Source organism: Protopterus annectens, chromosome 9.part0 (assembly GCF_019279795.1).
Source record: "Protopterus annectens isolate FY-2018-M chromosome 9.part0, PAN1.0, whole genome shotgun sequence".
Taxonomy (NCBI): Eukaryota; Metazoa; Chordata; order Ceratodontiformes; family Protopteridae; genus Protopterus; species Protopterus annectens.
The window spans coordinates 690,120,740-690,143,055 of record NC_056743.1 but is presented as its reverse complement, the minus strand read 5'-3'; the positions used below and the strand labels follow the sequence as shown (position 1 = coordinate 690,143,055).

The window sequence follows — 22,316 nt, the reverse complement described above, 5'->3', positions numbered from 1 at the left end:
TGATCAACAGAACCCATGAATCCTGAGTGATCTGAAGCCAAACAGGAAGAGAAAGGTGAAGAGAAAGAGGAATGTGACTGGGAAAAGATAGCCACACAGCACCTGGTTTGTCCTGAAAGGAAGGCTTCAGACCCCCTGAAAACTGAGTAGCCTTAGCAGGAGGAGCCTGTTTGTCACTCTTTTTACCTTTAGTAGAAGGGAGGGATTGCCTACAAACAAAGGCAGGCTTAGCAGGGTAGTTTCTCTGAAATTTAGGCACAAGAGAAACAAACACATGTTTAAGCTCTTGGAATGCCTTACCCTTATCTTGAAGGGATGTAAACAAACCAGCAGCAGCTTCCCCAAACAAAAGTTTAGAATCTAGAGGAGCACCCATCAACTTAGCTTTAATATCATCAGGTAGAGGTTGAAGGCTAAGCCAAGAATACCTCCTCATAACTACACCAAAAACAGCAGCAGTAGAAGAAGCATCCACTGCATCATAACTACAGTTAATAGAATGATGAACAACCTGAAAGGAAATCCCTAGTAAGGAAAGAACAGAAGTTTTACAGTTCTAAAAGCTAAGGTAGCAGAAGTGTAAACCTTCTTACCCAGCCTTCCCATAGTTCTGATGTCCTTGTCAGAAGGCAGTAACTTGGGTGAAGGAAGCAACTGAGATGGCTTATCAGAGGCTACAGATACTATAGAGGGATCAGACTTCTTGGGAGCAGAATCAGGTGCATGAGAGGCATCAGAAAAAACATCCAGCAAAGCAGTGAAAACAGGAGGAACAGCTGCAGGTTTAGGAGATTCCAGTTGCATCTACTCATAGTACTTCTCATGGATATCAGAGACCTATGCACAATCCCACTTTAAAAAAATCCATCATTCTAGAGAGTGTGTCCCCAAAGGAAACTTTCTGAAAAGGAACATCTGGACTAATAGATTCCTCCTCCTCTGACCCATAGTCCAAAGGAGAGGGTATTTGAGTAGAATAAGTCAGGGATTCAACATCAGAATCCAGCTCATTCTTAGAAGAATCTTGTTCTCTAGACCTTTTAAGGGGAGTAGAGTACCAAGGAGGAGCAGGAACCGAAACCTCTTGAGGAAGCTTTAAGGACCTTAAAGCAGAAAATAGCCCCTGAGTGAAGGCCTGCCACTCTCTAAGAGCAGAAGAAACATGTTTAATTTTCTGTTTCTTTTTGAAAGGAATGTCCCCTCTAAAAAATGAGAAGGCTGAGACCCAGGACAGCATTCAAGAACCGTAAAAGGAACATCTTCCCCAACTAAAAACTGATGAACTCCCTTAGGCCCCTTGGAAGAAATCAGCCATGGTTCCCCTTGAATGTCCGAGATGGACACCTGCAAAACCTTTTTGGATGTGCTGCCAGTTGGATCTCACCAGCCTCCAACATGGTCGTGGCTGAGAAATCTGACAAGATAGCCAGGCAAACCTCTGGGTTTGTAACAACCTCAGGAGAACTACCTGGCAGAGGCTGGGCAGTGGAAGATTCTGGTTGCACCTTTTTCACCTTCTTCTTCCCTAATGGCTGACCCTCAGGGTGGGAGATTCGTTCCACTGTATTTTTAGTGAGAAGCTTAAGATGCTGGTTCTCAAGATACAAGGAAAGGGAAGAAAGTCTACTGTGAAGGGTTTTTAGAATGAACACCTGAAAAGTAAAACAAGACGTATGGTCATGAAAAACTCCTAGGCAAAAAAAGACACTTATTGTGGTGGTCTTTATGGGGAATATATCTCCTACACCGCCATTTACCCTTCCTGAATGACATTAACCCCAAGAAGCACAAAAAAAAAAAAAAAAAAAAAAAACAAGAAAAAGAATCCCCAATGGGGCACTTATCTGCAACTGCAAAGAAGTCAGCAAACAAACATAGGTAGTCACGGAAGAATTAAAATGAGTTCAACTGGCAGAAAATGGACACAGGTAAACAGACTGATCTGAAAAGACACTTTCAGACTGATGGCAAAGAAGTTCTGGTTTTCGTGGACCTGAATGTCACCTTTATGCCCTACGCAATGCAAGGAGCATTTGGATAATGTTTGGTGTACCTTTAAAGCAGCAGGAGTCTTTGGCAGACTGGCTGGACATCTGGTTTCCAAAGCAGGGAATCCCATATGTTAGAATACTGCAGCAATGAATATAAGGATATCCATATTTCTGTACAATTCAGCACAGTGTTTTCCACACTTTATATTACAAACTAGTTAACTGACATTGGCTAGTTCAAGTAGCTCAAGTCCAAAATATGAGTGAGAGTTAACTTTGACAAGTTTGCCGGGTTCAGCTTAATGGCCTTTGGTAAGCTTACTGATATATTTTCAAAAATGTTTGGTCACTTGAAAAAAGGGCCTACAGATCAAGGAAGTTGTCACTCATGAAAATGAAGATGGGGTCTTAGGAAGGGGATCACTGATTACTCTTTTTAGTTCTGTAGGCTTTAATACCATAACATTGCTGTAAGGATATAGGCAGTTCAGAGCAGGGCAAGACTTTGGTGTGTAGTCTGCGTCACAACCCCTATAAAGGCAGAATACAACAACATAAGGTGTACAGTTGAGAAAACGAGTCAGAGAAGGAACAGGATAGAAATATTCAATGACCACAGGAAAATGTGAACAACTTATGTGGGAACCATTAAAAAGGAAAAAAAAGAGAGAGAAAGATGAGAACAAGAGGAACTAGATTGAGGACACGAGATAGATGGTTCATTAGAGATACAATGAAGTATTATTTCACAGAAAAGTTTGCGGGTGACAGTAGCTGCATTCCTGAAGAGTAAATTCAAGAATATCTTAGACTTGTGCCAGGTAAATCTTTTGAGGACTTTGTTTGGGGCGAATAAGCTGTTTGGATAAGCAAAACCTGCTCCTTATCCAATAAATGATGAGTGGATTGTATGGGCTCTGCAGTCCTTTTCTGCTGTCAAAGACCAGTACTGGGTGGAATCTTACAGAAAAGGTAGAACTACACCCAGGTGGGTACTTATACATATCTGCCCTTTCTTCTCTTCCAAAATGAGGATCAAGTTGTACTGCTGGTCCATTATGATGCCTTGATCACAGCTTAACATCTAGAGCCTTGATATGTCGTCAAACAGTCAGTGAATATTTTGCATCATTGGCAAGTTTTCTTTTTTAACATTCTCCTTAGTAAGCTCAACCTAGCAAATGGCTGTAAATGGCAGGAAATGTAGAATTAAGGACTACAATGTTGAAATGTAAGAAACGTTACTTTACATGCGTATTACTTAGAGTATGTGCTGATATTTTATTTGCCACTGAGGATGGAAAATATGTAGAGAGCTTTATTTTCTGAAAAATAAAGCTGATGTTGCATAAATAAGCTGCAGGATAAAAAATATGAGGCTACAGGTAAGAGATACATTGGACTTGAGCTATGAATGTAGCAAAAATATTAATCTAATTGTAACTGAATGCTTGGAAAACTTTGCAGTCAGTAGCTTTTGCAAAAACATGGTCACTTGTTACTTCATTAGCTGTACTTCATTTCTGTATTTTAGAACAGCCCTGAGTACATTAATAATGCTGTTTAAAAATAAATTACTTACCAAGCTTTACAATCAGCTTTGATTTTAAACCTTCATGCTCAATGTGGCATGAGTGATTATATTTGTCTTGTGGATCAATTTCTGTCCATTTTTCAGTATAATATGTTCCGTCACTGTTTGGCAGAATTCCAGAGGATGTTGCTGTTTCAATTCTGTCATTATCACCTTTAACAAAATATACATCAATATCTCGAGGGTAAAATCCAGTAGCTCTGCATTTCAGATTGGTACTACCACTCTCTGTTTTCTCAGTCATCTTTGCCTCTGGTGGAACTGTGGACGATAAAAGGGGGATAACCAAATTAGCAACTGAACAATACATATGATGAATATTTTTGCTCTGAGTCTAAAAATTTCTAAGAGTTATGAAGATCAAATGAAGAAGGAGGTCTAGAAGATGCTAGACCCCCTATTAATGAACAACCAGTAATTTCAGAAGTACGTCATTAGAAAGATTACCTTTTAGTAGTATTCTTGTTACATTCATATAACACATACATTCGCACACCCTCATACTGTAGCTGTAATCTTTTAACACACTACACCTCATCATTTTTCTACCTTTGTCCTTTGTGTAAGAAAATCTTCAAAATTACAAAGCCTCATGTTAGGTTTGTAATATCAAATACCTCCAGTGTCTCCAGGACCTAATTGTAGCAAAATAAAGTGTCAAATAGACAGACCTTGTTGGCAATATAATGACACTGAGAAATGCCAAAAGGACATATTAAGATGCAGGATAGTTATTAAAATTCTGTACTTGCCAGCAAAAAGAATAAGATAAAGGTACAAACGCTGTACATGAGTGTGTTGCTCTTATATTTCCTGTACAACGACATTTTTCAATAATGTTTAAAGACATTTTAAAGCTGTTATTTAAAAAAGTTTTGTATGCATTACTGGTTTGGAGTTTTAGTGCTAAAGGGTTGGCACAATGTGTTTTAGTACACAATATGTGTGAATATTGCTGGGAGTGTTAATACTGTGTCTGTGCACATGCACATATAATCAGTAGTTCAGCAGTGATGTCAACGTGTTAAACACTGACTGGCAAGGAATGGCTCTATGATTCTTCTGAGGCACACATATGCAGCCAACAGCTCTGAACCTGGCAAAGACTAAATCAAAGACTAAGCAATGACCATGTACAGCTCATGCGATTTAAAAAGATAACTTCTATCTGCACTTCTTTATTGGATACAGTTAATATGGTTATGTTCCTACAAGCTGGAAACTTGCAGACGTTATTCCCATTCATAATGGGGGGGGGGGTCCTGTGGAAAAAAATTACCAACTATAGGCCAATCAATGTTATTTCAGTAGTTGGAAAGATGTTTAAAAGGTGTTTGTTAGAGGTACTGACTTGGGAACTTCAGGGTAACTTATTGAACACCTCACAACATGGTTTTACCAAGAATAGATCAACGTTTACTAACATGGTTAATTCTTATGAGCCAGTTTCCTTAGTCTTAGATTTGGGATTATCAGCTCATCGTATATCTGGACTTATCCATGGTATTCCACACACTGTCATTGTAGAGGCCATACAAAAACATTAAATAAATCCTTACGTTATTCCCTGGGTGGTAAACTGGCTAGATGGGAGGCAAGTGAGGGTTAAAGTAGGGAACTACACATCAGCGTAGTTAGAGATTTAAGGAGGAGTATCTCAGGGGTCAGTTCTGGTACCGCATTTACTCAATATTGTTTTTTCATTAACACCTACGCTACCGACACTACAGGCAGCAAAGGATGCTGACAATATAAAAACTGGATGTGTAGCTACTTCTGCTAACAATATTGATAAATTCAATGAGTACCTCAGCCAGCTTGATTACTGCTTAATGCATAATGGGTTAATACGGAACAATGCAGAGTTTTATTCTATTGTAAAACTAGTATAAATACTGATGTGACCCTGAGACAAATTCAGATATGAAAAAGGACTGAATACAAAGATCTGGGTATCACTGTTGGCAATAACCTCAGATTCCAGACACATGTCCAGAACATAAAGGTTAAGTCAATGAAAATGGTTAGACAGGTATTTAGAAACTTTGATACTGGCAACAAGGACTTTATCACAAGACTGTTTACATCACATGTACATCCAATTAGAGTATAAAATGCTGTTTTCCTCATTTAGTAAATGAAACTTGTTACTCCTAGACAGAATTTAATGTAAATTTACAAAGAGAAATCCTGGGAATAGTGATAACTCATATCACACTAGGCTATAGAGTCTTGGTCTTTTTTCCATAACTTATAGCTATTTATGGGGCAAATTATGCCTGGCATATAAAACTATGCAAATGAAGAACTCCATTTGATATGAAATGCTGAATTATTTGATACACGTAGAAATACTAGAATACATACAAAATGGATAAGTATTGAACTGTATTAAGAGCTAGATATTTTTCACAATTGATGGTTCATTTATGGAGCAGATTACCATTATATATTTGGCAAGCTAAGTTACTATACTTATTTTTAAAAATTAGACACATGGCTGGGTACTAAAGCCTACACTTTTATTGCAGAGTTTGTGTTTTAATTGGCCTTATAGCCTCAAGGCAGTTTTAAAATAATCATTGAACTATTAAGCTAGTTCTCTAATGAAACAGAGGTAGCTTTCTGCTCCCATTTATTTATTTTAATTTATTTATTTCAGTGATGGATTCAGATCAGATATTGATACAGGGGGGTGCTATTGCTGATCAAAGATGAATCTCATTAGTCACTCAGTAACACTTCTTTGAATACTCATCCCTCATTTTCTTTTTATGCTCTGTATATTTACAATGCACACTAAAGCTGTGGATACTTAATTGTAAAAAGCAAGTAGTTTTCATACAAGCATTGCAGGCATAAATAGAATCTGTACACTAGGTACTAAATATAAACCAAGATGCTAATCCTTGCTTGTTTTGCTTCATCACCCTACCTCAACCTCCATCTGACATCAAAATAACTTATTTTTGTTTTTTCACACTCAGTTTTACTTTTCCGCTTTTTCTTCTATCCTTTTCAGCACACCACAGCTGGATAACACTGTCCTAAAATAAGTGAGTTAAGCAGGTGGTCTGGGGGCAACTGGCCTCCAGAAGTCCTGGGATTCTAGATGTTGTAATCTACATTTTTAAAGCTGAACAGAAATTGTGAGTAAGGAAAGAAATGCAGCCTTATTTTTCTTTCAAGAAGTAAATAATATGTGTCTAAGACTTAATGGTCAAGCAGACAAAAGCAACATTTCCCAATAAACTGACCAGACAAACACATAATTATATACAAATCATGTCTGGAAATATTGCTTGCTTCCCTACACCCCTCCCCCAAAAAAGATAGCTACCTTCTGTACACCCATCTGATATTATATTGAGATGAAAATGAAAGAACAAATATTAACAATCCCATATTTTAAGTTGCTGTTGTCATATATATACACAACATGCCTCCTCAATCCTAACCCTATCAGCCTTCTGTATACCTCTCTAATGTCAGACTGGGACAAAGCAAATGAACAAACTGACCACAGTAAGAAATTTCAACTTGATGCTATCAGATGTATTTATACAGCATGCCTTCTCACACCAACCCATAAAATTGTCACCTGCATACTTGTCTGATATCTGATTATAAGTAAAATGGAAAAAAAACATGATCCCAATAATGCATTCCAACTTATTATTCCAGGACAGTGCACTAGCTCAAGACAAGCTGTAGCAAAATTCTATTTAAACCACTGAGGTCAGACTGTGAGGAAAGTTAAATAAAAAAACACAGTGTCCCCAGCCCCACTTAAGCTATAGCAACCTTCTGTGCACACCTCTAAGCAATCAAGCCCAGGCCAGAAGTTGAAGAAGGGACTACACTACTAAGTCTGTGTCAAACTCTCCGTATATAGTCAGAGAGTATGGGAACACCAGGTCCTGAGTAACTCTGAGGGTCTAGATGCTCTGTGATGCATTTCTGCATTGTTTGAATGATGATTACTTGTTAATTACTTGCACTTCTAGCCAGGAAAGTTGCATATGTCTGTAAACCCCAATAACATATGTGTCCACAGTTAGAATCAGTTTTATTTTTCTCATATACACACACACACACTAATCTCTCACACTGTATACTTACCTATAGGCAAACTGGAGGAATACCAATTTATTTGGCATGTCTTTAGGATGCTGGTAGGTATGAGAACAACTGAAAGCAGAAAGAGATTCAACACAAGGAACTACAACCAACAGCCCAGCCAGGAAACAGGACCTGAGGTATGGCAATGCTGCTGTCTGTGCCACTGTGTGAATGATCAGTTGCTTTGATGCCCATCCTGTCTGAATCACCAAAGAAAGGCTCTAATTTTGTACAATGCTGCGATTAAACTGAGAGGAAAAGTGAAAGAAATTATGGTCAGCCTGGTTTTATTGGTTGCAATGCAACCCCTCCTCACACACACACACACACACACACACACACACATGCATAAGCCATAGCAATTATCATTTACATGGATATCAGCAGATAGAATAAACTGTGTGACATTGCTCCTTCCAAGCCAGATCTTTGACTGTTTAACTGTGATTAAACAACAGAAGGGGTATCACTTTTATCCAAAGACACCTTTGGAGTTTTAAATGTCCTCTGGAGTTTTAAATGTCCTCTTAAAGCATTTCAGTTTGCTTTAAACAAATGCATACTAGCCATACAAAGCCAGATTAATGACACTGCTTTCATGACAGTAGAGTCAGCTTTTTTCATTCACAGACAGTTTCATACCAAGCAATTATGACTACCTTGACTATGTACACCTTACTTCTCTGATATGGATATAAAAAGAGATCTGCAGTAATAAATTTCACACAAACACACTATAGCCACAGTAAAAAATTCATACATACTTCATAGAAAGCACACATTAGTCCTTCATCTCCAGACTAATGATTGTTAAAGCTGAGCAAATGACAGAAGGGTCAGTCACTTTCATTCACAGACAGCCCCAGTGCCCAGCAGTTACAGTCATTTTGCTGACTTTGCACTTCAGGATATCTGATTGTGATAAAAAATAGCCAATTGCTTCACACAAATACACATTAGTCCTGTAACAGCCAGACCAATGACTGTTTAAACAGAGCAGATAACAGGAGGGTCAGTCACTTTCATTCACAGGCAGTCCTGATAGCCAGTAGTTACAGTCAGTTTGTTGATTGTGTGTACACCTCAAATGTGTGATTGTGATAAAAATAACAATAATAGACGCTTGCTTCACACAAATACACATTAATCTTGAAAACACAAGACTAATGACTGTTTAACATGGTCATTACAGAACAGTTAACCATATTCATCCACAGACAGCTCCATATGCTGTGCAAATGACAACATGGTCAATCACATTCATTCAAATATAGCCCCTGTACACAGCAATTACAGTCACCTACAGCAACTAAATATATAGACCAAAATATGAGGAAACAAAAGGTTAAAAGGATGATGACTAAAATCTGGAATTGAGAATGACAGGGTAGAAGTGGATCCAGGAAAATATATGGTGAAGTATTATAGTATACTATATAAAAAGATGTAAAGGTTTATAGCAACAAACAAGAAACATGACTATTTGAGACATATCTTTGAAATTATTATAAAGAGTATTATGTACAGCTTTATGTATGTATATATATATATATATATATATATATATATATATATATATATATATACATACATGTGTGTGTGTGTGTGTGTAAAGTGTAAAAATTGAATAACAAGCATAAGTTATACTGTATATAACTATATATATATATATATATATATATATATATATATATATATATATATATATATATGATTTCACTTCAGAAGCATGAAATATCACAAGCCTGAATTGCATAAGCCTGAAGACCAAAAGCCTAAAAATTCAAAAGCCTGAATCCCATAAGACTGAAAACAGATAGGATACATATACTGACTGAAGACAACACAAACCAGATGACATTCCACCAAATATAAGCAGGGGGCAAGCCTCCCTGCATCCCCCATGAGGGGGGGCTGTGCCCCCCCATAACCCCTGCTACTTAAATATATCAACTCCGAGATTGCACTTCACTACACTAATTTGCAATCTTGGAGTTGATAAAGACAATAGAAGTTCATGAGCATTTGGAGAAAAAAAAGATTAAAGAATTGAGAATTTGGCAGCAGATGACAAAAGGAGATGAGGTAATAAAATGGGATGATGCTATACAAATGTTGTAGTTGTTGATCTTAGGCTAGCTTGCCTGTGCAGGTTTAATGTTCAGTGAAAATATGCAGAGGTTAGGAAGTAATTTTGTTAAAACACAAATAGCAGATTTTATACTTAATGATAGAAGAGAAATGGCAGACCCAAAAAGAGTATTACAGCATGTGATGACTGCCAGCCCAGCTAGCTTGAATTTTGTAAATAATTTTATGTCATTTGTAAATAGTAATATAATTTGTATGCTTGTCCTACAAATGTAAGAAAACTGTATGTTATGTGCTGAGCTTCAAGAATGTAACCACAGTGTACCCTACGGGAAAAGAACAGTTAACTTGTAAACTTTAAGAAAATAAATGAATTGTTTATGATGGCGTTTATCTCAGCTCGGAGAAAGAATGTCTGTAGCTAGAAATTCTTTCCATTGTCTGGAAACAGAAACAATTACAGGTTTCCAAGGTAAAAATGTTTAGCAGTTTTATGACTTCTAGTTCCAGGCAAGCTTCTCAAAGATAAGTATCTTTGACACAGAGGTGTTATATTTTAAGTTCCTGTTAACTTAGAAACTAAAGGCAGAGTTGACAAGAATGATGTAATCTGAGATAACCAAACAGAAATGTTTGATAATTTAAGAACTATCTCAGAGAGTGAGTCTGTGCATTTTGCATTTGTCTTTAGACCTGGAAACATTCCACTCACCAGCACTTCTGCCCTGCTATTAGCAAGTACTAGATTACAATTATTTATCTTAGAGATAGATAGGAATAGAGTAAGATTAGTCCAGATGTTTTATGTATTCATGTGAGACTGTCCTGCAATGTTGTTTTAAAATATTTCCTGTGATTCTGAACTTTGTTGTCACTGTATTGAGTTATTGAGTATTGTCTTGTTCTTTTATTATTTATTATTAAATATATTTAACCTTTTAATTGTGACTGGTTTGTTTATAGAGATATTTAAGCTCCTAGAGTACTTGTGTATATATTTGTTGACACTGTATAGGCCATTCTTAAATAGCCTTCAAATCTTGGTCACACTTGCCATTTGGATAACAGTAAAATTACACAGTAGAATTGGTCACCCTTTGGTAAGGGCATTATAGTAGCTGATAAGTAAGGGTGGTTGGTGGCAGAGATTTCTACCTTATAGTCTGGGTAGAAGGGGGCGTAGCTAATGAGCCTGTGCCTGCCTTCCCCAGAAGTGTCTGTGTGTGTGTATATAAATCAAATCTCAAAGTGTGTGTGTCACCTACTTGAGCAGGGATACGAAGCACTGGTTGAACAGAAAGGGTGCTGGAGGTTTTGGCTTGACCACTTGGCTGAGATCTGAACCTATAGCTATGCCAGTGGGGAGTCTTACTGGGGATCTGGAGAAAGAAGGAGAAGCCAGCCCCAGACTGACTGTGATCTCTGTGTGCTCTTAAAGAAAATTTATTTATTTATTTTTACATTTGTTAACTGGGTTAGACTGACTAGGCCCAGAGAGCCCTTTTTCAGCAGAGACCCAAGGAGAAAAGCTCCAGGAAAGTAATTAAAAAAAATAAGAAAAAACTAACAATTCAAGTTGTAAGATGCTTAGTACAAAAACAGAGAGAAATATACAATATGAATATATACAAGGCAAAGTACAATATTTTGAGAATGCAGTAACGATATGTCTGAGAAATTTGGTTAGCATCAAGTTATTTACAAGGAATGTAGCAATGCCTAAACAAAAAAAAAATCAGAGTAACATTATGGCATAGTACAACAAAGATGCATTTAATAGCATAGGTACTAACTGCAGAAAGAGTAATGTATGTAGACAGTTTAGGCTGATACCAGGTAGATATTTTAATTGAGAGAAGAAGAAAAATTAATTGGGTAATTTCCTGACAAGTACATATCCATGCATGCTGGAAATGAAATTTTAGTTGCTTTTTGAATTCGCCACTTTTGGTAGTGTGGCAAAGGGAAGTTTGTTCCATGAGTATGCAATTAAATGACTGTATAGTATTTTTCTAATACTTTTGTTTGGCTTGGTCACCTGCAGAAGGTTTTGTTGTGTGCTTCTGAGGTCATGATTGGGTGTGTAGGGTGTAATTATGGATGTAAGGGCAGGGCAGAAGTTGGGGCTATTTAGGATGTTGTGTGCAATTTGTAGTTGTGATATTTGAAGCACATGGGCCATCTTAAGCTTTTCAGGGATATACAGTGATGGGATTTGTAGCTATTCCTGGCTGCAAATCTTGCAGTCTTGTTATAGGTGGTTTCTAGTTTGGTTAAGAGATTATTTTGGAGGTTAGTAAGTATGGGAGCAGCATACAGCAGCGATGTTAGAATAAATGTTTGAGCCAGTATAGGTCTAGATTTGTAAGGTATATATTTGTTGTTGTGGTATAGAAGACCTAGTTTTTGATTGGACTTTTTGATGCAGTTTAAGATATGTAGGTCGAATTTTAATTGAACGTCTATAGTAACGCCAAGCAATTTGGTGTTTGAGTCAGTGGTGATAATTGTATTATCTAAGGATGAGATGGTGAAGTTGTCTTTAGCTGGATTGAGGTCTTTTGGAAGGAAAAGAAGAAGCTTGGTCTTTTTAGAGTTGAGAAGCAGGCTGTTTTCAGTTAGCCATTGTTCTACTAGGTACAGAGATTGCTGAGTGACAGTGTGAAGATTTTGTATATTGTTGGAGATGTTGATAATTGTGGAATCATCTGCTTACTGTATTAAGGTAAAGTGGGGGCAGGAGACATGGAGGTTATTTGTAAATATATTAAAAAGTAGGGGGCCCAGGATAGAACACTGGGGAACCCTGGTCTTAACAAGATGGAAAGGGGAGAAGGAGGTTTGCCATCTGATGGACTGATATCTGTTTGTACTTTACTGTGTGTGTAATTGTCATCCTCCCAAAGTGCACATCCCTCACTGGTGTTAGTGGTGAGGATTGAGGCACCTTAATTACTGGGCCAGTGCAGAGGCATCACATATTAGTTGTTTAGCAGTGGTGGGATAGCCACATCAAATATAAATTGGTTGATAGTGGTGAGTTAGCCACATCACATATTAATTGGTGTGTAGTGGTGTGGATATTGAATTCCTGTAGCTTGTGTACAGTGATTACTGAAGGTGTTTGTACTCTTAATCAGCCATGCAGTGAACATTCAGAGTTCATATCACAATTGTTTTATTTATTTTTTTGTTAGCTTAGTTGTCAGGGAGAGCAGGCAGGCATGTCAGCGGAGGAGTACGGCAAGCTGACAAGGAGCCCGTTGGCTGAGATCTGCCAGGCTAAAGGAATGGTGCATGCCAGCCTGATTAAGGCAGAAATAATTGCAGCTTTAGTCACAGCTGCATCACAGAATAGCAACCAGGAGGACAATCAGACTGACCGTGGAAATGGGCAACTCTCAGAAAATGGACAGCTCAACCTTTCCTCAGAGGAATTAAAAATCCATCTCAAGTTGAAGAGACTTGTGCTAGAGGCCAAGCATTTGGAAATAGAGGCAGCAGAAAGACTGAGGCATCTAGAGACTGGGGAAAATAAGAAACTGCAATGTCTGAATGCTTTGGAAAATGAAAAACTGTGATGCCTGGAAGCTGAGTAGAAGGAGAGGCAGAGGCAACATGAAAAGGAGATGCTGACTCTTCACCAGAGGCATGGAGGTAATGGAGACGGGAGTAACTGGACCCCAGAAGCACAAAAGGTCAGTAAATTTCTTCCACAATTTACAGAGGGGGTTAATTTTGATAGTTTCAGTCATATGTTTGAGAGAGTATTTAAACAGTATAATGTTGACCAAGGGCTCTGAGTACGGTTGCTGACCCCCTTACTCCATGGTAAACCTGTAACTGTTCTTTCCAAACTGCCTGACACTGATTGCTTAAATTATAATGTTGTAAAGAACTGTTTGCTAGAATGTTTTAAGTTAACACCTGAAGCTTATAGAAAAATAAATTCTGAGCATAGATGCAAGGCAGATGAAAGTGTGTGTGAATATGTTGCTGAACTAATCACTTATTTTCATAGGTGGGTGAGTGGATGTCAGATCATGACTTTTGAAGGGCTGGCAGACCTTTTGGTGAGGCAACACACCCTTAGTAATTTGCCTGAGGACATGAGGATCTGGTAAGCTGATAGACAATGCCTTACTGTAGATGAGTTGAGGAAGAAGGGAAACCTATACCTACCAAGCAGAGCATCACTGTACAGGAAAGGGACACCCAATGCTGCTCATGGCTCTAAGGGAACCCATGGTGGGCAGGTCAGACTGCCCCAACAGAATCTGTCAGTAGCAGGGGAAGCCACTAGTCCAGGTACACATCCAGGACCTAGGGTTAAATGTTTTAAATGCAACCAGTGGGGCCATGTAGCATATAGATGTCCATAGAGGCAAGGTGGGGAACAAAAGGTGGGAGAGTCAGTAAGTGAAAATGACAAAATGCCAACAGTAGGTTGTCTTGAGACAACAAGGGTACCAAACTACCACAGGAGATTATATCCTATCTTAGTGAATGGCAAAGAGACCATTGCTAAGAGAGACACAGCCTCTGACATAACCATTGTGAATCCTGCAATGGTTACAGAGGAGCACTACTTGCTTGAGCAGTCTACTCCAGTCAGAGCTTTAGGAAGGACCCTATTCCATATACCTTTGGCTAGGGATCACCTTGTCAGGTTGGGTAGAAAAGGAAGCAAGCAAGTAGGTGTGTTTGAGGATATCCCTGAAGATGTCCTGGATAGAGAATTATTTTGATAATGCAAGATAATGCAATACCATGTGTTCATGCAGTTACATGCAGTCAGGCTTGGAGACAAGTGTGTAGGTCTAGTAGCCTGGGGAAACCCAGACAGGCCACACAGTTGTAGCCAGGACTGGTGAGGTGGTTACTTCAGGGATGGAGTTACACTGTAGCAGTGAGACTGAAGGTGAGCCATAGCTGCTTGTGGGTACTGATGTTCCCTTGGGCAGAGTTAATGCAAGGGCAGAGGTGAGTAGTAATACCCAGGCTGACAGTCAGCCACCACTGTCAGAGGATGCCAGACATCTTGTGGCAGGGGAGCAGGGAAGGGTTACAAAGAGAGAGAGAGAGAGAGAGTTGAGACAAGCTCAGCTCTCAATCCGTACATTACAAGGCCTGAGAAAGGCAGCTAGTGAGGCACCTGATTCTCAAGGAAAGGGGGAATCTGTATACTGGGCCAAAGGGTTGCTGTAAAGAGAGTGGACCCCTGAGGGAGGGCTAGAGGGTGAGAGAATAGAGCAGTTGGCAGTGCCCAGAGCCTACCATCTGGCACTTCTGGTCACATCCCATGATATTCCCTTTGTAGATCATATGGGCATAAAATGTACAAAGAGACGTATTATGCAGAACTTCTACTGGCCTGGGATTTCCAGAGATGTAACAGGGTACTGCAGGACCTGTGAGCAGTGCCAAAAGGTAGGCAAGGCAGGAGACAAGGTGAAAGCTCCTTTGATGCATTCTGCTCTATTAGGATCATTATGAGACAGTGACTATGTATATATACTGACATACAACTTGTGTTTTTGTATCAGTATTATTTCTCAGCTACATCCTGATATGTAATGAGATATTTGTCTATGGGTTTTTTGCCCTAAATATCTCCTTATACATATGTCAAAGGTTGGTATGGCTGTTTGGCTAGTTGCGATTTATTTCGCCAGGATCTGCCTTTGTTTCTTATACACCCTATAGCTTTTTGGAGCTATGGCTATAGATTTCTGTTACACTTTGATATATAATGACATGTAGCTTATGAGAAGTCCTTACAAATACTTGTCTACATTCCATACCAATGACCTGCACTGCCATATCTGTTTAAAAATTGTTGAATAATGATTGATTAATTTCTGACCTTTTGACATCTTGAGGTCTTAAATTGCGATTGAGTGCTAGTGTAGAATTATTTTAACATTTGCCTTATATCGCTAGGACTATCTGTTATAGGAATCTAATATATTATTATTACTTCTTGAAGTACTATCTATGAACCTGGGATTAGTGTTGAAAGTTTTTGGGCTGTAGTCCTGCTTTATCGTGCGGCTACTGACTGTGAAATTGTACACAAAAAATCTTACATGTTAAAAAAGTTTTTACATTATTTATAAATAATGGTGACATTAAACTATGATGTATACACATATTAAGAATGTTGCATATAATGCTCTAAATGAATACGGCTACAAGAAATTACGAAGATAATATTAGAATATCTATATATTTCTACAATTTATGATAGATTTGTTCGGATTGGTTTTGGGCGTTAGATACTAAGATGAAGGTCTGTCGGTTACAATATGTTTACCGATGGTTGTATATATATATAAAAAAGCATTAAGAGAATAAGAAACCAAGAAATATATGAAATATAAATGACATTTTTTCACAGCAATTGGTTTGACTTATGGTCTAAAAAAGATATTCTATGGTTATTCTTATATAATAATATCTATATACATGTGTGTTTGCTGATTATAGTTCCAGTATAACAATGATTAAAAAATAGGCTGGCTGTGAATCATGTTGGTTCCTTTTGCGATGACAATCTGATGTGATTCAGGTTATTTAAAGTGATAGAACACAATTCATGTATTCGGCTCAAGCGCATATGCACAGAATAACGCTTCATGATTTTTTGACATAGTAAATGAATATTTTAGTAATTTATTAAGTCATTATTTGACTTATATGATATGATGTTATGAGTGTTTTTAAGTATTCTTAGTGAAATGTTGAGGGATGTTTGATTATATTTGCTTATGCATCTATTGAATGAAGCAACACATACTGTTAGTTGCTTCAACTGCATTGATTGTGTTTTAATTAATTGGTTAATTGACAAATTGTATTAGTTAACTGATGATTGTCTTAGTATATAAATGGGCGTTTTTTATGTGAATGTTATAACCTGATGAAGCGCATTTGTATGCGTGAAAGCGCTTGTTTTTTACAAAAATAAATTGGATCTTTATTTTATCGTGGTGGTTCCCAGCAGTATTTCTTTATTGATGCATTTGCCTGTGATTGAGGAGCCATTTCAGAGGGTAGCTATGGATATTGTGGGAACTTTGAGTACCCCGAGTTTCACAGGGAAAAAGTATATCCTAGTGGTAGTAGATTATGCTACAAGATACCACAAGGCAGTGGCACCGCCCTCCATTGAGGCAGAAAAGGTGGCAAATGCTTTGTTAGAAATTTTCAGCAGGGTAGGGTTCCAAAACGAAATATTGACTGACAGAGGTGCCAATTTCATGTCAGATATGCTGGTTTGCCTGTGGAAGTACTGGTGGGTGAAGCACCTAAAGACCACTCCCTAGCATCCCCAGACTAATGGTCTTGTTGAGAGATTAAACTATTCACTAAAGACAATGCTACGGGCATTTTCAGACCAGTTTAAGAGGGGCTGGGAGAAATATTTGCCCCATCTGTTGTTTTCTTATAGAGAGGTTCCCCAGGAATCTACAGTTTTATCACTCTTTGAGTTGCTGTATGGGCATAGGGTGAGGGGACATCTAGATTTAATTCCAGATGAGTGGGAGGGTGAGTGTGAATCCCACAAAAAGTCTGTTGTGACATATGTCCTAAACCTCACCACAAGACTCAGGGAACTCATGGGCTTGGCCCCAGAGAACCTGGCAGAAGCCCAACAGCAGAAAAGGGTCTGGTATGACAGGAATGCTCGAGATAGAGAGTATCCTACAAAGTGATAAGGAAGGTCAGCAATGTCAATTACATGTAGAACTGCTAGACAAAAGGCAGGGGCACAAATTGTACCATGTTAACATGATGAAACCTTACCATGATAGGGAGGCCCTTGTGCTGAGTATTTGCAGTGGATTGCAGGAGGAGTCTGAGGGAGATTTGGTGCTGCTCGCCTCAGTGAGACTCGGACTGACACCTCAGTAGAAGGGGTAGCAATATCCCAGCAGCTATCCCCTACCCAGGTTCGAGAAATCCAAGCAGTGTTACAGGAGTTTGGGGACATGTTCACTGGGAAACCAGGATGTGCCCACCTGGTGCAGCACCATGTGGATATAGAACCCCAAAAGCCTATTAAACAGGCCCCTTATTTGGTACCTGAGAGAGTCAAACAGACTCTGAGGGAGGATATACAGGAAATGTTGGAACTAGGGGCATTTCAGGAGTCCAGCAGTCCCTGGGCCTCCCCAGTGGTGCTGGTACCAAAGAAGGATGGCAGCACCAGGTTCTGTGTGGACTACAAGAAATTAAATAGTCACACAGAGTCAGATGCTTACTCCATGCATAGGACAGATGAAGCCCTAGAGCAGCTGTTTGGGCTAAGTATCTTGCCACCATTGATCTTACTAAGGGTTACTGGCAGGTGCCCTTGACTCCCAGTGCTAGAGAGATGTCAGCCTTTATGACTGCTTTTGGCTTGTATGAGTTCACAAAGATGCCCTTTGGGATGACAAATGCCCCAGTGACTTAACAGAGCCTGGTAGATTGTATCCTAGCAGGAGCAGGAAATTTTGCCCTTGCTTACCTAGATGATATTGCCATCTACAGCCATTCCTGGCAAGAGCACCTTCAGCATGTCAGAGAGGTGCTGGGCAGACTACAGAGGGTAGGGTTGACCATTAACCCCATCAAATGTCAGATGGGTATGACAGAGGTCTCCTACCTGGGACATAGACTGGGGAGTGGTAATATCAGGCCAGAACTGGCCAAAGTGGAAGCCATTCAGGCATGGCCTGCACCTGTTATCAATAAGCAGGTGAGGGCATTGTTAGGGACAGCATGGCACTACAGAAAGTTTGTTCCCAGTTATAGTACCATAGCTGCTCCCCTCACAAACCTGACAAGGAAAAACAGGCTAGATAAGATATTGTGGACCCCAGCATGTGAGCAGGCATTTCGGAAGCTTAAAGGAGCTTTTGGAGGACCCCTGTGTTAGCCAGTCCAGATTACAGCAAATAATTTCTTGTGCAGGTGGATGCTTCAAACAATGGGGTGGGGTCTGTACTTAGCCAGATTTCTTCAGAGGGAGAAGAGCACCCAGTAGTTTATCTCAGTCATAGGCTCCAACCCAGGGAGGAATGCTATGCAGCTGTAGTAAAAGAATGTCTAGCCATAGTGTGTGCACTGTAGAAACTTCAGCCTTATCTGTGTGGAAGAAAATTCACTGCAGTTACAGACCACAATCCCCTAACATGGTTATATTGAGTCAGCCAGCAAAATGTTAAGTTACTAAGCTGGAGCCCAGGGTTGCAAGCATATGATATGACAGTGCAGCACCGCAGTGGGGTTAGCAATGTCAATGCAGATGGGCTCTCAAGACAGGGAATGGGGTGAGGTATTCCCATATAGGCTCAACCCTCTCAAGCAACGTTTCTCAAGGGTCACTTAAAAAATTACCTTGAGTCTTCTCCGGGGGGGGGGGGGTTGTGAAGGCTGCAAGCCCAACTAGCTGGAATTTTTTTAAATAATTCTATGTCATCTGTGAAGAGTAATATAATTTGTATGCGTGTCCTAGTCCTACAAATATAAGAAAACTGTATGTTATGTGCTGAACTTCAAGAATGTAACCACAGTGTATCCTACTGGAAAAGAGCAGAGTTAACTTGCAAACTCTAAGAAAATAAGTGAATTGTTTATGATGGTATTTATCTCAGCTCAAAGATAGAATGTCTGCAGCTAGAAATTCTTTCCATTGTCTGGAAACAGAAATAATTACAGGTTTCCAAGGTAAAAATGTTTAACAGTTTTATAACTTCCAGTTCCAGGCAAGGTTTGGAAAGATAAGTTTCTTTGACATGGAGGTGCTATATTTTAAGTTCCTGTTAGCCTGTGAACTAAAGGCAGAGGTGATGAGAATGATGTAATCTGAGATAACCCAGCAGAAATGTTTGATAGTAATTTAAGAACTATCTCAGAAAGTGTGTCTGTGCATTTTGTATTTGTCTTTGGACCTGGAAACATTCCACTCACCAGCACTACTGCCTTGCTATTAGTAAGTACTAGATTATAGAGATTTCTCTTAAGAGATAGAAATGAATATAGTAAGATTAGTCTAGATGTTTTCTGTATTTATGTAAGACTGTCCTGCAATGTTGTTTTACAATATTTCCTGTGATTCTGAACTCTGTTGTCACTGTGTTGAGTTATTGAGTATTGTCTTATTCTTTTACTATTTATTATTAAACATATATAAACCTTTTAATTGTGACTGGTTTGTTTATAGATATATTTAAGTTCTAAGAGTACTTGCATATGTATTTGGTGACACTATATAGGCCACTCCTAAATAGCCTTCAAGTCTTGGTCACACTTACCATTTGGAAAATAGTAACATTGCAAAATAGAATTGGTCACACTTTGGTAAGGGCCTTATAGTAGTTGATAAGTAAGGGTGGTTGGTGGCAGTGATTTCTACCTTACATTCTTGGCAGAAGGGGGCACAGCTAGTGAACCTTTGCCAGCCTTCCCCAGGAGTGTCTGTGTGTTTGTATATAAATCAAATCTCAAAGTGTGTGTGTGTCAGCTACTTGGGCAGGGACACAGCACTGGTTGGATAGAGGAGTGCTGAAGGTTTTGGCTTGAGCACATGGCCAAGATCTGAACCCTACAGCTGTGCCAGTGGGGATTCTTACTGAGTATCTGGAGAAAGAGGGAGAAACCAGCCCCAGACTGACTGTGATCTCTATGTGCTCTTAAAGGAAATTGTACTTTACTATGTGTGTACTTGTCATCCTCCCAGTGTGCATGTCCCTCACTGGTGTTAGTGGTGAGGACTGAGGCTCCTTGATTACTGGCCAGTGCAGGGGTGTCACAGAGAATATAAGGCAATATTACATTTAATAAGGGGATCCAGTATCTGTCTGCTTGGGATGACATGATTGACAGACCTCGATGCTTTGCCAGAGATGGCCTGCATCTGTCACTCCTGGGTTTCTGGGTACTGGCTAAGGCTCTTGCCACCCCTATAGTGCTTTTTTAGGTGGTGTTCCAAAGACCAAATTACCACCATAACAGCTATAAATAAATTAAATCTGAGGGTCATGCTGCTCAACGTTAGAAGTCTAAATCTCAAGATGCACTCGTTCAAATCACTCCTCGAAATGGAGGACACTGGCATTTGTGCTATAATGGAGACCTGGTTTAAAGCAGCAGAAGACACCCCCTGCACCACCAGGCTATAACTCATTCCACACCCTTCAGCCCCAGAACATGGACCGAAGCTCCAAAGGCGGTGGTGTCTCCGTATTCATAAAGGATACAAACACCTACAAACTAGTAGCCCAGCATAATGCATTTGAGATACTCCAGGTACAACTAACACTGGGTAAGATGGTGATTCAGGTCGTAGCCTGCTATAGATCCCCAACCACATCCCAAGACTCTCACTCCAGATTCTTAAGCTCCCTGGAAACTGTTAAGATCCAACCCAACACTCTCATACTAGGTGACTTCAACTACCCCTCCATCAACTGGGAAAACTATTGATGTACCAGATCACTGTCCAAACTCATCCTGGAATTCATCACTTCCAGTGCCCTGGACCAGCTCATTCTTACCCCAATAGAGGAAGCAACATTCTTGACATGGTTATTACTAACATGGCCAACTGTTGCTCTACACCAATAGTCAATTCCCCCTGGTTAGATCCAACCACAAACTAATCACCATGGAAATCCCCATCTCACCCACACCTCCAACAAAGGTATCCACCATGAAAAACTTCTCCTAAGCTGACTTTCAACTCCTAAAAACAGAGGTGGCTAACTTCACAGCAGCCATGCCAATGGAAAATAGATGCATGACTGCTGAATCATACACCAATGCACTGTACAATCACGTACATAAATGCATGGAACTAGAAATACCCAACAGAACCAAGATGCTCTCCTCCAAAAAAAGGAAGCCAGTCTGGTAGTTCCCTGCCATTAATAAACTCTACAATAAAAGAAAGAAACTGTTGCAGAAAAAGGTGAAGTCCCAAGACTGGAAAAATTCCCTTATTAGCCTCAACAAAAAGTTGAAATCCCACATCAAAACCTCCAAAGCCAGCTATGAAGGCAGAATTGCAGCAGACACTAAAAACAACCACAAAGCCTTCTATAGTTATAGCAAGAATCTCAATGGCAATACCCAGATTTGCTCTAAGTTACTGCTCAATGGTACTTCCTATACTGAGCCAACAGATATTGCCAACATACTGGCCGATAGATTCAGTGTCAACTTTACCCCTCTCTCCCCCCAAAGGACCAGTCTCAATACCAGAAGAATGCCAGGCACCCAGCATTACTGCAGCACAGGTTAAAGCTGCATTGTCTAAGGCTAAGAATATAGCTTCCATAGGACACAACAATATCCCTGGCTGTGTTCTTCATGAATTACAAAGTGAACTGGCACCACATCCATGTGCTCTGTTCACTCACAGCATCACCTCAGGCTTTGTCCCTACTGAATAGTGTACTGCTACAGTCATCTCTTTCCATAAAGGAGGAGCGACTACAGACCCTGGAAATTATTGCCCCATTAGCCTG

The 22,316-nt window shown here is 39.5% G+C and overlaps 1 protein-coding gene across 2 annotated transcripts in view; it reads right to left on the bottom strand.

Annotated features, from left to right (window-relative positions):
* Positions 1 to 22,316, bottom strand: part of LOC122811452 (major histocompatibility complex class I-related gene protein-like) — a 685,432-nt gene that overhangs the window by 148,838 nt on the left and 514,278 nt on the right. For both annotated transcript variants that reach the window (XM_044083304.1, XM_044083303.1), the window contains exon 4: positions 3,574 to 3,846. In XM_044083304.1, coding sequence (XP_043939239.1) covers positions 3,574 to 3,846 — 273 coding nt within the window. The remainder of the gene's footprint in view (positions 1 to 3,573; positions 3,847 to 22,316) is intronic.